General features: G+C 42.3%; 1 protein-coding gene across 13 annotated transcripts in view; it reads left to right on the forward strand.

Moving 5' to 3' along the window:
- The window catches only part of neo1a (neogenin 1a), a 162,251-nt gene that overhangs the window by 95,516 nt on the left and 51,950 nt on the right, over positions 1-14,785 (forward strand). For all 13 annotated transcript variants that reach the window (XM_076884798.1, XM_076884802.1, XM_004557994.6 and 10 more), the window contains exon 5: positions 9,453-9,589. In XM_076884798.1, coding sequence (XP_076740913.1) covers positions 9,453-9,589 — 137 coding nt within the window. The remainder of the gene's footprint in view (positions 1-9,452; positions 9,590-14,785) is intronic.

Here is a 14,785-nt window from a genome sequence, read left to right on the forward strand (position 1 = left end):
GGAAATGGTACACTGTGGTCATGGTGAGCAACAATATTCAGGTAGTGCTCGGGGCTTTAAACAGTGCTCAGTTTGTACTAATGGGCCCAACATCATTACACCAGCAGCAGCCTGAATTCTTAATACAGGGCTGCAAGGATGGATCCAAACTTTCATGTTGTTCACACCAAATTCTGACCCAACCATCTGAATGTGGCAGCAGAAATCGAGACTCAGCGGACCAGCCAATGTTTCCAATCTTCTGTTGTTCAGTTTTGGTGAGCTAATATTAATCGTACTTTGTTTTCAGCTGACCGTAGTGGCTCACCATGTGATCTTCTAAACTGCTATAGCCCATCTGCTTCAAGATGCACTGTGCATGGTTCTTCTGCATACCTTGGTCATAACGAGAAGTTATTTCAGTTACTATTGTCTTCCTGTCAATTTGTAAGCATTCTGGCCGTTTCCCTCTGACCGCTAGAGACAGTTGTGTAGGAGAGCCCCAGTAGTTCAGCAGTTTCTCAAATACTCAGGCGAGCCCATCTAGCACCAACAACCTTGCCATGTTCAAAATCACTTAAATGATCTTTCTTTCCCATTCTGATGCTCATCTTGAACTTCAGCACGACTAAATGCATTAAGGTGCCGATTAGATGATCAGAAATGTGCACTTTCAAGATGCTGAACAGGTGTACATAACAAAGTGACCGCAAGTGTAGTTGTCTGTAGAAAAGCAGGGCCTATCTGTTCCGATGCTACGTTTTCCAATGCACTCAGTATCGATCATACGATGGATTATTCTGCTGTAACGCGCTGTGTGTGTGTATTCGCCGGTGTCCTGAATGTTGCCTCAATTCAATTTAGGCTCTGAGCAATTCTATTGCCAAGGACACCGGGCTCAACATTTATTTTGATTAATATCAGCAACAGCATATGTAGCACTTTAAGCTGTTCCTTCAACACACTGAAAATGCAGTCTTTGTAAATATGCCTTGTGTCATCCGTTATACAGAGAAACAGGCCTTTGGATCTCTCAGACATACTGGTCCTGATGACACTTATGAAAAGGACAGTCATCTTTTGTTCTCGGGAGTATCTCTCAGTCACCTAACAGAATTCCTCAGCAGTCAATAAAATGGATGAATTATGCATGTCGGCCAGCAACAGGGAATTGACTGAATATGTAAATCACCGCCCCCCTTTCCAAAGCCTCAAAGTCATCTGTCTCCTCGCCTCCCTGTGCTCCTGTGTTTGCTTAAATATTACTCTGTGTATTGCGTTTAGTTGTGCATGAAGACGGGAATTTAGCTCAGCATATTTGTTAGCTATCATATCGTTTCATGTATTTATAGCTGTCGCGTAAGACACCGTGTCACTGTTGTGCCCGCTTTTCAGCAGAATGACTTGTAGCGATGTGGAATCCAAACCACTAGTACCTTAATAATAATTTGAAGATTCACACCAAAGAATTGATTCCACGGCTCTTGAAAAGACGGCATGACCGAGCAAATGCCACTGCCATTTAAATCCCCACTCTTTCAGATGCAATCATAGATAATTGCCTCTTTTTTTCCTTTTTTTTTTAAAAGTGAAGTCATAGTGAAACTCAAAATTTGAACCTTCTTTGTTCATCACATCTTTTTTAATGTGTTTGCAGCGTTAAAACTCACACATTCAACCATTGTCGTTGTTTTGGGTTTTTTTTGTGAATTCCCACACCAATTTTCCATGTGCCATCATGAGCTTTGCAGGTTTTCAAACATTAAAGAGAAAAGACATTAAAATAAAAAACACAGGCAGTGAAACTGAACCAAAAAATTAGCCTAGCCTGATTTTCACTTGTTTCTTTCGTCACACCGGCAATTAGCGTGTCGTCCACCTAGCACTGAGGTCCTCCTCTTGCAGCGAATGATAGAGGTGTCAGTGATGTTTCGTGTGCATCTGGCTGACAGATATGATTACACAGACCACAGAACACAGTTTCTGCAGCCTAAGGAGGAAAAATGGAGAAACCTCTGTTGTCATCCGAGTGTCAGAATGTGAGTAATCTAATCATACGTAACTCTGTACAGCCCCTCCACCACAAAACCGTCTTCATAAAAGGGCTTTTACTGTGTTCATTACCGAGGTCATAGGTAAACGTTTCTGTTGTTTTCATCCCCCTCGAATATAAATGTAAATGTAGTTGCAAAACATCACTGCTAGCTACAGTACAGCAATGCAATACAGCAAATATGTACCTGATAAAGTGCATACATTAAAGCAGCATTCAAGATTCTTCTGGGTTTTCTCTTAGTCAGAAAACAAAACACATTAAGGAATTAAGATCAGTGTGAGTGTGAATGGAAAGTGTTCTGCTCCACATGTTTTCCCTCATTCAGAGAGGTTGGCACGCACGGTGGATATCCAGCACACCACGTACTCCCAGAGAGGCAGGAGGGTCCGTGTGCTTAGAATTCTGCATAGGAACTCAGATTTCTCCAGCATTGGTAAAATGATAGATGGCAGCAGCGGAGAGTGGGGTTAAGGTAATGGAGGGATTTTGCTGGCATGTGCAGGCTGAGAAAACAAGACAAACAACACAGGCTTTCTCTGAGTGGAGCAAGAGAAGTCTCTCTTTAGGCTGTCTCTCTCTGTCTCCAGCACATCAGTGTCTGTAGCTCTCCTAAAAGCATGCTTCCTGTCATAGCATTAATTTTTTTCTTTGCATCCTCATCACAATGTTGTTTTTCTTGCCAAGTAAAGATCCGTCAGTTGTTGGGCAGGGGCAGGATCCACAATCGGCTGCGTTTTTAGTCCTAAAAGGAATCTGCTTTTTTTGCGCACTGTGTAATTTACCTCATTAGTCAATGTAGGACTGAGAATATGGGGATTTATTCACTGATAGTGGAAACAGCTCACTTCCTCTCATTTGCTTTGCCTCTTCACCAGGTGTTATGTGGATATATGTCCCCCTGAGGCAGTACTGTGGCTTTGTAAATGTGACACAGCAAGGACCACACAGAGTTCAGGTGGCCTTGAGCACCTGGAGGCACACCAGCCATCCAAAAGTCTATTATGCGAGGCTTCATTGCAGTATGCACTAATCAAACCATCAGTTTATTCTTGGGGACCTTTTGTAGGGGGGGAAAGCAAATAAGGTAAGGAATGTGGGAGTTTTTTATTTTTTCCTCTCGAGGGTCCCGCAGCTTTCCGTTATGAACCAGAGGAAAACAAAAATGTTTTCATGACTGAGTCAGTTGAGAAACTTGAGCCTGTGCTGCTGGCACTAGGTTGTTTCTCATTAATCTTGCACATTAATTTTTAGTTATTTCTCCTTCAGTTTGTTTCTAAGGCCGGTCGGGCTTCCTTCTTTATCTTGTTTGTCTCTCCTGGTAGTTTCTTTAGCGTCATGTCTCATATTGGAGCAGGTATACATTAAAAAAACAGGGCGGTGGAGGGAGAAACCATTCCAACCCGCTGCCTGCCCTTTTCTCTAAGACGAGATCTGTTTTTGGCACACCTAGAACATGATTCAAATTCATGGAACTGTTATGATTTTGTTCTGGTCAAAATGGGAGAAGTTCAATTTGCGTTCACTTTGAACCACAAAGCCTAGAAGAGCAGAGTGGTTTGGATTCATAGTGCACCACAGTGCAGAGAGCCAGAGAGTGAAAAGAACATGAGATCAAACTGAGAAAAACTTAGGAGTTTCCACTCTATCCATTAATAATGAATCCCCCCTTTTTTTCTATTCTTTGATGTTGTTGTGACAGTTGTGACAAGATTCCACCCGTTTTCCCCTCATGCTGCAGATAGCATGACCCGTGCCCAACTACTGTCACAACACCACTGATTGCTCTGTGACAGCGGTACTGCTCTGCCTCCACCTGCACAGCTCTTCAGTGATGTGCAGCTTCCCCTCACCCAGGTGTACTGACCTTGCTGCCGGTGTGTGATACGGAAGGCTGAGCCACCAGTCACACATACCAAATGTGTCCACGTCCTTCTTTGAAGCCTCTGTGGCTGTCGCTGCCGTCAAAGCTGAATAGCAGAACGGGGGACAAGTTTATGTTAGAGGCCCATACGCATTGACGGACGTACTCAACAAGTTTTCTGGATGTTGGAACTGTTGGAAAGGAGCTGAGGGACGAAAGGGTTGTTGTGCTTTCCAGTAGTTTGAAACTGAAATAGGGTCTTGGGGTTGTGGTTACTCAGGAGGTCGAGCAGGTCATCTACTAATTGGAACGTTGGTGATTCGATCACAGTCTCCTCCAGTGTGCATGCCAAATATTCCAAGATATTAACCCCAAGTTGCTCTCCAGTGCATCCTTCGGCATATGATTGTTAGATAGAAAGCACTCACGTGTTGCACAAATTTTAGCCATATATGATGTCTTTGTATATGGTGTTGTTTCTGCTGGGACAAACAATGTGGAAAGTTGTAGTTGTCAGAAGGGGAGCTACTGTAGCATGAACGCTGGCACGAAATCTGAGAAGACAGCAAGCCTAATTAGCATCGCCGTTCAGAACACCGCCCTGTAGCCTTCGCTTTGCTTGGATTGTATGCATGCGTGCATCTGCCGTTTTTGTAACAAGAAGAAAAGTGACGGTGGGAAAACAGCGAGCCAGTTTAACATCTCTTTGTAGGTAAATCCAGTTTTAATTAGAGTCTCACTTACCGCCGAGGACCTTCAGCTTACTGCACGAGACATCCTTCACATTCTTCCAGCAGGCACCGCGTCTTAATTTAAACGACCACAAGTGGAGCGAGCTCCCTCACAACAGTTTGAGGTGTCTCCGGCTCATTCAGCTCAAGCCAATTTACTTTGTCTCCCTCCCTCATGGTCTCAGTAATGCATTCCTTGTTCAGCGGAGCACTTTAGCCACTGCAGTTAGAGCCGAGATTGACTCGCTCTAAACGGAATGAGAAATTGCGCGGTGGTTTGACGTGTACTGTATGTTCCTCTTTAAACTACAAGAGGAAGCTTTCAATGCCTTTTACGGAGCATGCGGCATTAAAGGCCAAGAGTCTGAAAAGCTGTCCTGGTGAGACTTAACTGCAGGAACGCTTGGTGCTGCATGCGTCTTTCAGAGAAATTTTTCATTCAGCGGGTTTTTGACATGCAGAGCCTCGGAGCACAACCAGCCACACTCGCCCTCACGCGCAGAGAGGTAATCAATGTACAGCAGGACGTTTGGCATTTTCTGTTTTCCTTACTGCAGTCTCGGGACTAAAAGGAGAGGCAGCCGCCTTCTTTGTGTTTCCCCCACTTTCCCACCTTGAACACTGAGGCCATCCTCTGTCAAGCCTTCTGCTGAGTGTACTATTTTTGCACCTGTTTCTTTTTTATACAATCTGGCCCCGTGTGTTGTTTGTTCTTCTCAGATTGCAGCACTCTTGAGTTTCAGTATGGCTCTTTTGACCTGAGTACATATACCTGCTCCTGGATTGGATTAAAGAGCAAGCCTTACACTGCTCACATATCTAATGAGAGGTTGGTTACAGGAACTGTTAATGTGATTCCTCTAGAATTTTTTCCTAGAATATGTCAGCTAGTGTTGCCAACTCTGTGATAGGATAGCTGTGTAGGAAACTATGGCTGATGAAACTGCTTAAAGTTAGCTCTTGACATAAACATGACATTTGACAACCTTCCCTGTACCCTTAATGATGACTTCTGACACCTCACGATATATCAATAAAGGTTGATGACCATTAGAATATGCTCTGGGTTTTGGCAAGAGTAACCTTATGCCCCTTTTCCATTAGTAGCTACTTGGGTCACCATGGTTTAGTGAACTCTGTACAGGTAGAGATCAATTGCTGATGCACCTCAAATATGACTGCTCTGTTCAAAAAAGAGAAACCAGGGTTACCCTTGCAGGCGTACAAGGGGGAAAGAGTTTAAGCTAACAATCTACAGAGGAGTAAATGTAGAGGCTATTTGTCGAATTCAGAGATTTGTAGCAATGACAGGCCAAGTGGGTAGATGCAAGTTAAACTCACTGAAATGCTTTAGGGTTTAAGAACCTTTGAGGAATTCCATTGGAAGTAAAGGATAACACTGATTTACACATAAGCTTCGAAAGTCCATTTTCTCGACCAGCTGTCAACTACAAAATGATGAGATCAAACTATTTTTTTTTCTCTGGATGAGGCTTGATGAAGTAGAAATGAAACGGCAAAGTCTTTTTGGTGACAGCAGGTTGAGTGCCACTTGAATGCTTCTCTCCAGCACAGACAGATGGCCTCAACGGCCAGCACTGCTGAACCCAGGTGCAGTCGAGAAAGGAGGTGCGGGAGCTTACGTGGAGTATCTTTGCCACTCAGCAGTTGGTTTAAAACAAAACCAGCTTTCAGCATATAGTTGTTTTCTTCAGTATCCTCCTCTTTTCTGCAGATATCCACTGTGCAGAAACCATTATGCGCTGATCTACTGTTCCTCAGTTGCATCTCACTTGCTGTGGCTGTCTTTTGGATTTTTATCTTCTTCTGCCGACCCGCTGATCCCGCTTTTCTCCCTGCATCCCATTTTCTCTCTCTCTCTCTCGCTGTCTGAATGCAGAGTTCTCTCTGCGAGCTATTGATTACCATTTTTCTTTCCTCTCAGCATCCTCCTCCTCTCATGCTCCAGTGCTTGTTGAATCAAGCCGGAGCTTGGCCACAGACTGCATCCCCCGTGGGCTTGTTGGGGAAATCAAAGTTGGGACTGTTTAAAACGGAGAGGGGTCACTGGTTCAAAACGAGGCTGTACAAATACTTGTGTGTTTGGATCTTTGGGTTAGGCATAGATTCTTTAGGATAATAAGCAGCTGAATGAAACAGGTTTTCAGTCTGCTAGTCGGGCCCGCTTCACAGCACTCCAGTTAATTAACGGCTAATGAAAGAAAAGGAAAACGTTTGTTAAGGTGGAGAAAGGGCTGCAGTAGCGTGGCTGTGCAAACTGTAAATCCCAGCTGCTCTGGTAAAAGCTGGACTAATCTCAAGGCATTGCTAGAGGCCAGGGGTGTCCTGATATACTGCTATTGACAATCTCCATAATAATTAAAACTGAAAAAAATCCTATATATTATAGGACAATAACATATGATAATATTACAAACACATTATTACAGTCACACTTATTGTTTATTGCGCCTTTAGTACTACTACTCTGCAGGCTCAGCTTATCTACGCACTTTATGGCTTTCAGCTTTTCTTCGCTGTCACACCAGGAGAGGCTCGCTTCCCACAGCAAGCCTGCTAAGTTAGACTGACTTGCTCACACAGGCGCAATTATGCTGTTAGGTTGCTGAGCGAAGAATCGGAGACGGGAGAATTGCTGAAAACTCAACTTGGAGTTTAATTGCTGATCCTCCTGCTTTCTGATCATTTGCGCTACAACTTTGCCCCGTGCTTTGACTCAAAGGTGTGCCTGCAATTAGGGCTGCTCGATTATGGCAAAAATGATAATCACGATTATTTTCACTGAAATTGAGATCACGATTATTTGACGATATTTATTTCGTCCGCCAGAGCTTATATTATTTTTTTACATGCTGTAGTGCCATTTGTGGGAGCATTTCAAGTTGCTATACATCAATACAACTGTTATAGCCCATATTTTAAAAATGTGTATGCATTAAGTCCATAGTAACTACATTAATTGCAAAAAAGTGCAATAAACTACAAAAAAATTGAAAATCGTTTTTGTTTTTACATATATTTCTACTTGGAGAAATTGAAGAGGTTTATCCCTCAAAACTTTAAATACAAAAAAGTTGCAAAAAATAGTTTACAACAACAGGAAATTTATTGTCTTCATAGTTTTATTTTTGGAGATACAGCAATTTGTATATACTGCAGGAAAAACAAAAAAACAATCCTATGATGCAAATTTGCAAAGAATGTGCATCAAAATAAACTATTTCCAGCAGTGCAATTCGAGTTCTAAGGCCTACAAGTAAAAAACTACATTTTCCGCAAAAATGACGTCACTTGCGATAGTTCGCGTTGACGTCTTTTTCAATGTGGGAAGTGTTAAGAACAGCTGATCGGATCGGCAAAGCGTGTTTCTGGAATATTATGTTTTTGTTCCTGCAAGCTCTTTTTATGCAATTTTTGCAAAGCTATATGTGGAAGGAAACCGTGACCGAGGACAAGCTGATGGCATAAGATGTAAGTACAACTCCTCTGGTTTCATATGCAAAAAAATTGATTGTGCTAGCTTAGCGTTCAGGTTCTACAGGGATTTAAAAATAGTTACACAGAACGAGCATGCTGCTCTGACCGGCTTTAAAGGTTTAACAATAACAATGTATTGAATAATGACTTTAAAAAATAATATAAAATAGTGTGCAAATACTGATAACAGTGCAAATGTTTGCAATATAAGAAATAAATGAAAAATGTGAACTTTGCAGTGTTGCTCTGTGGTGCAGCTACGACACCATAGCAAAGTTTACACACTATGTCTACTTGATCCACGTCTGACTCCGCAAAGCCATAATGTTTCCACACCACTTAAGTTTTTTTTTTTTACCTCTCTTTTCAACCAACGGCAGTCCACTCCTCTCCAAATAACTTCTGCTTAGCTTTCCGAGCTTCCCTTGGGTCCTCTTAATTGTTGTGACGCGTGTTCGAAATGCAGAGCAGTGCGCTTGATTTGCCACATGGAGCAGCGCGAGAGTAAAGCATGAGGGAGGGGCTAATAATCGGCTCAGTCATTTTTAATGATCGTTGAAAGCCCAGATCGTAATCGTGATTAAAATTCGATTAATTGAGCAGCCCTACCTGCAATTTGTAGCTTTTAGTCACTGTTTGGTGCTGGTTTCAGCTGTACAGAGGACTGTGTATATCAGTGACATTTGTTCAAGCTGGTTTATCAGTGATTTTTTTTCTTTCTTTTTTTTTGGCAGGAGATTATGGTGAATACACCAGTCTTTTTTCCATCCTAGTATTTTTACATCGAGAATCCTGTTTCTATCCCACTCTAGTTATAGTTCCAGGTTTCCAAATCCAGTAAACTGTTGGGAAGAAATGCAAATTGCTTTTCTTTCTTGGGGCGGTTGACTCTGCTTTTAGCATCTTTTATTTATTCAGAGAGTTGGTATGAGGTGACAGAGCAAAAAGAAACGAGGATGAGATGTGGAGTCAAACCCAGGTCAGCAGAGGAGCTCGGGGCTCCGGAGGATGCATCCATTACCGTTCAGCGATCTGAGCGAGAGGAGAATACATTTCATGTAAATGGGCTGCCATGACTTTCTACATATTTTACAAGTCTGTTTTAAAAAAAGATGTCGCTGCTGATGTTCAGCTGTGTCCACATGCTGTTTAGAGGGTCAGCAGCCTGATGGCTCCCGAGTGTGACGCCGACTGTGTTACATGTAGCAAGGGCCCAAGTAAAGGTCATTAATGTATGGCTATGATAAAAGAAAATACTGCTTACATGTTTAGGTGGAGCTAATTTTCTTTTTTCCTTTTCCACAACCTTCCTACTTTCTCTCCTCAGTGATGGTCGGGTGGAGGTGCTGGGAGGGGGCAGTCTACAAATTTCCAACCTCACGGAGGCAGACGCTGGGCTCTACACCTGTGTTGCAGACAATTCCAACACCACCATTGAAGCCCAGGCCCAACTCACAGTACAAGGTACCTTTATCAGCCTGTATTGTCCGCTTCCTGGTTTAAAACCAAAGGTCCGAACTGGATATCAAACCATACGGGAATATCACAAATGACCCATTTATTCTGAATGTCACTACAAGGATTAAAACATCCTAGTGTGGTTACAAGTCAAAGCGGCAACACAAGCTAAATTAATTCACAGATTAGAAATTAGTGTGAAGCAGCAGCACGCGAGGTTGCTTTAATTACTAAGGAGAGTGCAGTGGAGAGAAGCTGAGCCTCTCCAGCTTCGACTGAACTCTCAGACCATCCTTCATCACCGAAAACAGCCTCATCTCATCTGATTATGTTTGGGAATGAGCTTATTAAAAGCCCTTCGGACTCATATCCCAGAAGCGAAACAAAGCCACTGAGAGCTCAGGATGAAATGAAATGAAACAAAGTGGATTTCTTGCATGCAAGCTATGCAGAGGTAGCGGTTTCCCAAGCACGTGGCTCAGTCCTGTTGAAAAAGGATATGCTCTTGCAGACACACATAGGCAGTGTTGGCAGTGAATATTTGCCACGGAAGCGTTCGTATCCGTCGATATCTGCTGTGTTTTTTTCTTTCTCCTCATGTCATTCATCTCGTCAGAGGAATAACAGAAGTATTTGAGGTGCGTACCAGACACTAGAATTAGGAAGGACTAGCTGGAATAGAACACAGAAGCAGTATGTAATACAATTTATCTTTATCTGTGTCTTTATGTTATTATTTTTCAGAGGATCGCATCCGTTGTTGAAACTACCCGAGAATCCGCTCTGTAATCAGAGTTTATGTTGGTTAGAATAATGCACGTGAATCCCACATAGCCCATGTGTATTTGTATGCTTTTCCCCGACGAGGCGAGTCAACAGGATTTGGTGTGAAATAACTTTAAAATGGGGGAAACAGCCCGAGGCTCGTTCTGAAGGTTCATTGCATTTCACACACAGCCCCAATCCTGCCACGACTCCCAACCCTTTCTTCCCCAAATCCCTTCATCTCTTCATCACCCCCACCATCCACCACTCTTTCATCACTTCCCGTCGCTTACTGTGATTAAAGGAGACAGTAATGGAAAATCGGATCAGGTCACAGGAGGACATCTGACTTCACTCGTTTTTCTGTCCTCAAGTCTGTCCAGCGAATTCCCTCTGAAATCCTTCATGTTTTCAGCTCAACTCCCGCCCCCCCCCCACCGCTGGCCTCCACTTCCACGGTGACAGGACTGGAGAAGATTGATCAGCCGGCTTGAAATATTGTTGAAAAACATGCGTCACTATAATAGAATAAAGCAGTTGGATTAGTTCCAGTGCTGTTGACTCACGGGGCTAATTGCGTTTGCTTCGTCCAGATTCATAAAGAAACCAGATTGTGGCATTGATTTGCTTCCTTGACACCAGAAGTGACCCCGGAAAGGTCAATTGTTTCCCTCAATAAGTAGTTGCGCTTGTAAAAGACACTCGGATCAATGTGCTATGAATCTATACTAACAACAAAACAATTTTTCCTATGACTGACTCCTTCTAAATTACCTTAGGGCCTCTTCAGCTGCAGTAACAAGAGGAAATTGTGTGTTTACGCGGCCAGTGGCTTTTCATAAACACTGGACAGTTTGTGCTGGAGAGGGGATCCAGACAGCCAGACGGGGATTTGATATGGTAAAGGACTGTTGGGTTTCGCCTGCAGAATGCTTCAGGGTTTGCAGTGCAGCTGGCACTCATCTGTGAAACTAGAGATGTATACAGATTCATGCACAACATTTTTTTGCATAGTGGTGCCAAAGAAAAGATTAGGTATGCACTTGCTCCACACACCTGTGTGCATTGTCTAGCTAATGCATAGCAGGTTCAGAAATTATTTGAGAGTCGGGGAGTGTTAAATTTAATTTAACCCTCCTTGAATGTGATTGCCCATCCAGTATTTTTAGTCCTTAGATGTTTATTTTCTGCAGTGTTCAGCGAGGTTATCGTTAACACTAATTCACTGGGCCATATGAATATGCTTTCATGTGAGACTCTCCTATACACAGTGGATGCAATTTGAAATGGGGCACAAGCTTTATTTCGTAGTTTGGAGGAAACAGAAATGGCACAATTTAAATTCAGCTTTATATGACAATTAAAAGGAGCATGAGGTTAAAAAAAACTAAGCAAAACTGTGGGATCTGCTGGTAAAATATACTGCAAATGAAAGTCACTGCGTGGATTTAAATAAGCAATTACTGCAGTGGTTAATATGTTTTGGCTGGTAACTGGTTATTTAATCTTTGCTGATGCAGTGAGTAGCTTTTCATTTTTTTCTAAACAACCACATTGGAAGACACATCCAGTGTTCATGGAAAAGATGCCATTTCACCAAATTCTCTGCCTACATCAAGCAAACAGAGCAACTAAGAAGAATGCTGAAGCTGCTAAAATTAGGTGAAGAACTGTCTAATGCATTACTAAGACCTGGAACAGTGGATGGTGGTCAGCCGTCATTTCTGAGGAAGAAATGTGATTCTAAAAAAAACATTTGATTGGATAGCACTTAAGTATGCTGGAAACAAATCATACAAAATGTATAGCAGAACTCAGAGCTATGTTATAACAATAAAAGTGAGACTATTTACATACTTGCAATGTGAAGATGAGTGTAGCCTATGTAGCCTTATCAGTGAGGTAATCTGGGAAAGAAAAGAGCAGACAGATTGGACTTTGCAATGGAAGGATAATCTGGTCATGTGATGTGATGACTCCACAGTTCCCCTGTTTCAGAGTGGTGGGCGTATCAGGTAAGAAGAAAGGTGGATGGACTGATGCAGCCATCATGCCTCATATCTACTGTAAAAGCCTGTAGGGGCAGTGTTATAATCTGGAGTTGCTGCAGGTTTACTTTCTGCAAGAGTAAGTGCCCAAAAAATGAAGTCAGCTGACTACCTGAATAAACTCAATAGTTTTTCTGTCAATGGATTCTTTTTCCTCCCTGATGGCTATATTCCAACACCATAATGCCAGGATTCACTGGGCTCAGACTGTGAAAGAGCAGTTAAGGGAGCACGTGTACTGGCCACCACAGAGTCCAAACCGTGTCCCCACTGAGAATCTTTGAGTGCTGGAGAAGACTTTATGTTGTTAGTGTTAATTGATTTTTAGTTTTTGATTGCACTTTGGAAAGATACGGTTTTCCCATCGGTTGTTAGTGAAGAATATATGGGTTGCAAAAAGGCCCATAAACACTTACTTGGTTTGAGCATGCCATTACGCAGAAATGATATTGTATTTACATGCTGCCTCGTCTGGCCTCATTCTGTTTCTAGTTAATCCAAGTACTGTCTGTGTAGCCAAAGCCTGTAATAGCTTATACCTCTGTGCCATAAAGCTCCAATGTTCACTGTTAACACCATGTAACTGAGAGACATCGGTGGCTGGATGATATCTGGGTTTCACTGTAATTTTACACTGTATTTCACTCCATCCTGCTGCGGGTAAAGCTCATCAGTGTACCAAAGGAGTGTGTGAAAAAAGTGTTTTCATGTAGTGTTTTGTTTCTAATACATGTATGTGTACGTCTCAGCATGGGATTACACTGAGAAATAGTAGCCTCTACCTGCGATACTTTTACAGTAGAGGTCCAACAAATGTAAAAAGTATACATTGCACTGTGCGCTGTTTGCTTCTTGAGACAAAATTTCACCAGCTTGTACCAAGCAGTAGTCCATTTATGATTCAACAGACGGTACTCTATACTAAGAAAACTGTAAAAAAAAAAAACACTATCTATTGCATATCCTGCAAATCTTACAGCTGTGGACAAAGCAAGGAAATAAACAAATATATGTCTTTTCAATTTGTCACCACATACAAAAAGAAGCTTTCAAAGCGATACTGTCAGCAGCTGTCACACATAAGCAATGGCTGTCTGAGAGCAGTGTGCTCCCTATCTGTCTTTTTATGAAATATAATCAAAGTGTCAGTGAGTTAAAGGGGATTCGAGTTAGAGAACTTTTACAGCAGTACAACTCCCAGCAAGACAGGAAGTTTTAAAAAATGCGAGCCTCTAAACAAGTGTTTACAGTAACGTTTAGCTCAGCTTTCCACTTGAATCACATCATTGGACCCTTCACAGAAACAAGTGTCAGCACCCTTGTATGTGTTTGTGGGATAACTGCGAGTTTGTTTGAGTGTGTGCTCTGCTCAGTATGATTTTGTTTGACATCTCAGCCTCTGTTAGAACTGGCAAGAGGATAAATGAAGCCAAAGGAGGCAGTAGCTTTTCATTATGGTCTTGCATTGCAGGGGGCACCACCCAGACCTGGACTTTCTATATGGGTGTGTGTTTTGTGCAGGGCAAAAATAGTTTCCCCACAAACGTACAGTATATGTTACCAGTTTTATGAGGCTTCTTGTCAGTGGCCCTCATTTATGGTATCATCATGCTATCAAGTTAATTGGTCTGGCCTGTAAAAGACTCTTTCCCAAAGGCTGAGCACTCTGGAATGTTTTTACCATGTTACAGAAATGGATAAAAATAGCAACGAACATACAGACGTGCTCAATTTACTCCTTTTATTATAAAAAGGAATTTTTTTTTTTTTTAAGTAAGTCACTGAAGGTAATGTGAAAAAAGCTTCACAAGACTTAATTTTTATGGGCAGGGCTAAATAAAGAGGTTTGTAGCAGCCAGATCTGCTAATCAAATACATGTGATTAATTCATTGTCTGCAGTTGTGAGCACCTTTATAAAAGCAGAAGTCTGGGCAGGTTGGATCATTCAGGTGTGTTTACACAGTGCCACAATCTTCCCAGAACTGGATGTCCCAGGAAATTCACCCCAAGGTCAGACTGTGCAGGAAAAAAAAGAGAGCAAGAGAGTGAAAGAGAGACAGCTCCATCTCAGACTCTACAGGCCTCAGTTAGAATGTTAAATATTAAATTTCCTGAGACTACTGTTAGAGTTGTTAGCAGAAAGCCTTTTCTCTCCAAAAAGAGTATAGTTACATGTGAACAAACCACAAGACTTCTGTAATAATGTTTTTTGAACAGATGAGACCAAAGTGAAGATGTTATGCACAGTGCCGTGTTCATCTCGGCACAAATGCCTCCTATAAACCGTCAGCACGGTGGGGGAGGGGTGACGATTTGGGCTTCTTTTGCAGCAACAGGGCCTGGGTACCTTGCAGTCAATGAGTCAACCATGACCTCTGTATACCAAAG

Source organism: Maylandia zebra, linkage group LG1, assembly GCF_041146795.1.
Source record: "Maylandia zebra isolate NMK-2024a linkage group LG1, Mzebra_GT3a, whole genome shotgun sequence".
NCBI classification, from domain to species: domain Eukaryota; kingdom Metazoa; phylum Chordata; class Actinopteri; order Cichliformes; family Cichlidae; genus Maylandia; species Maylandia zebra.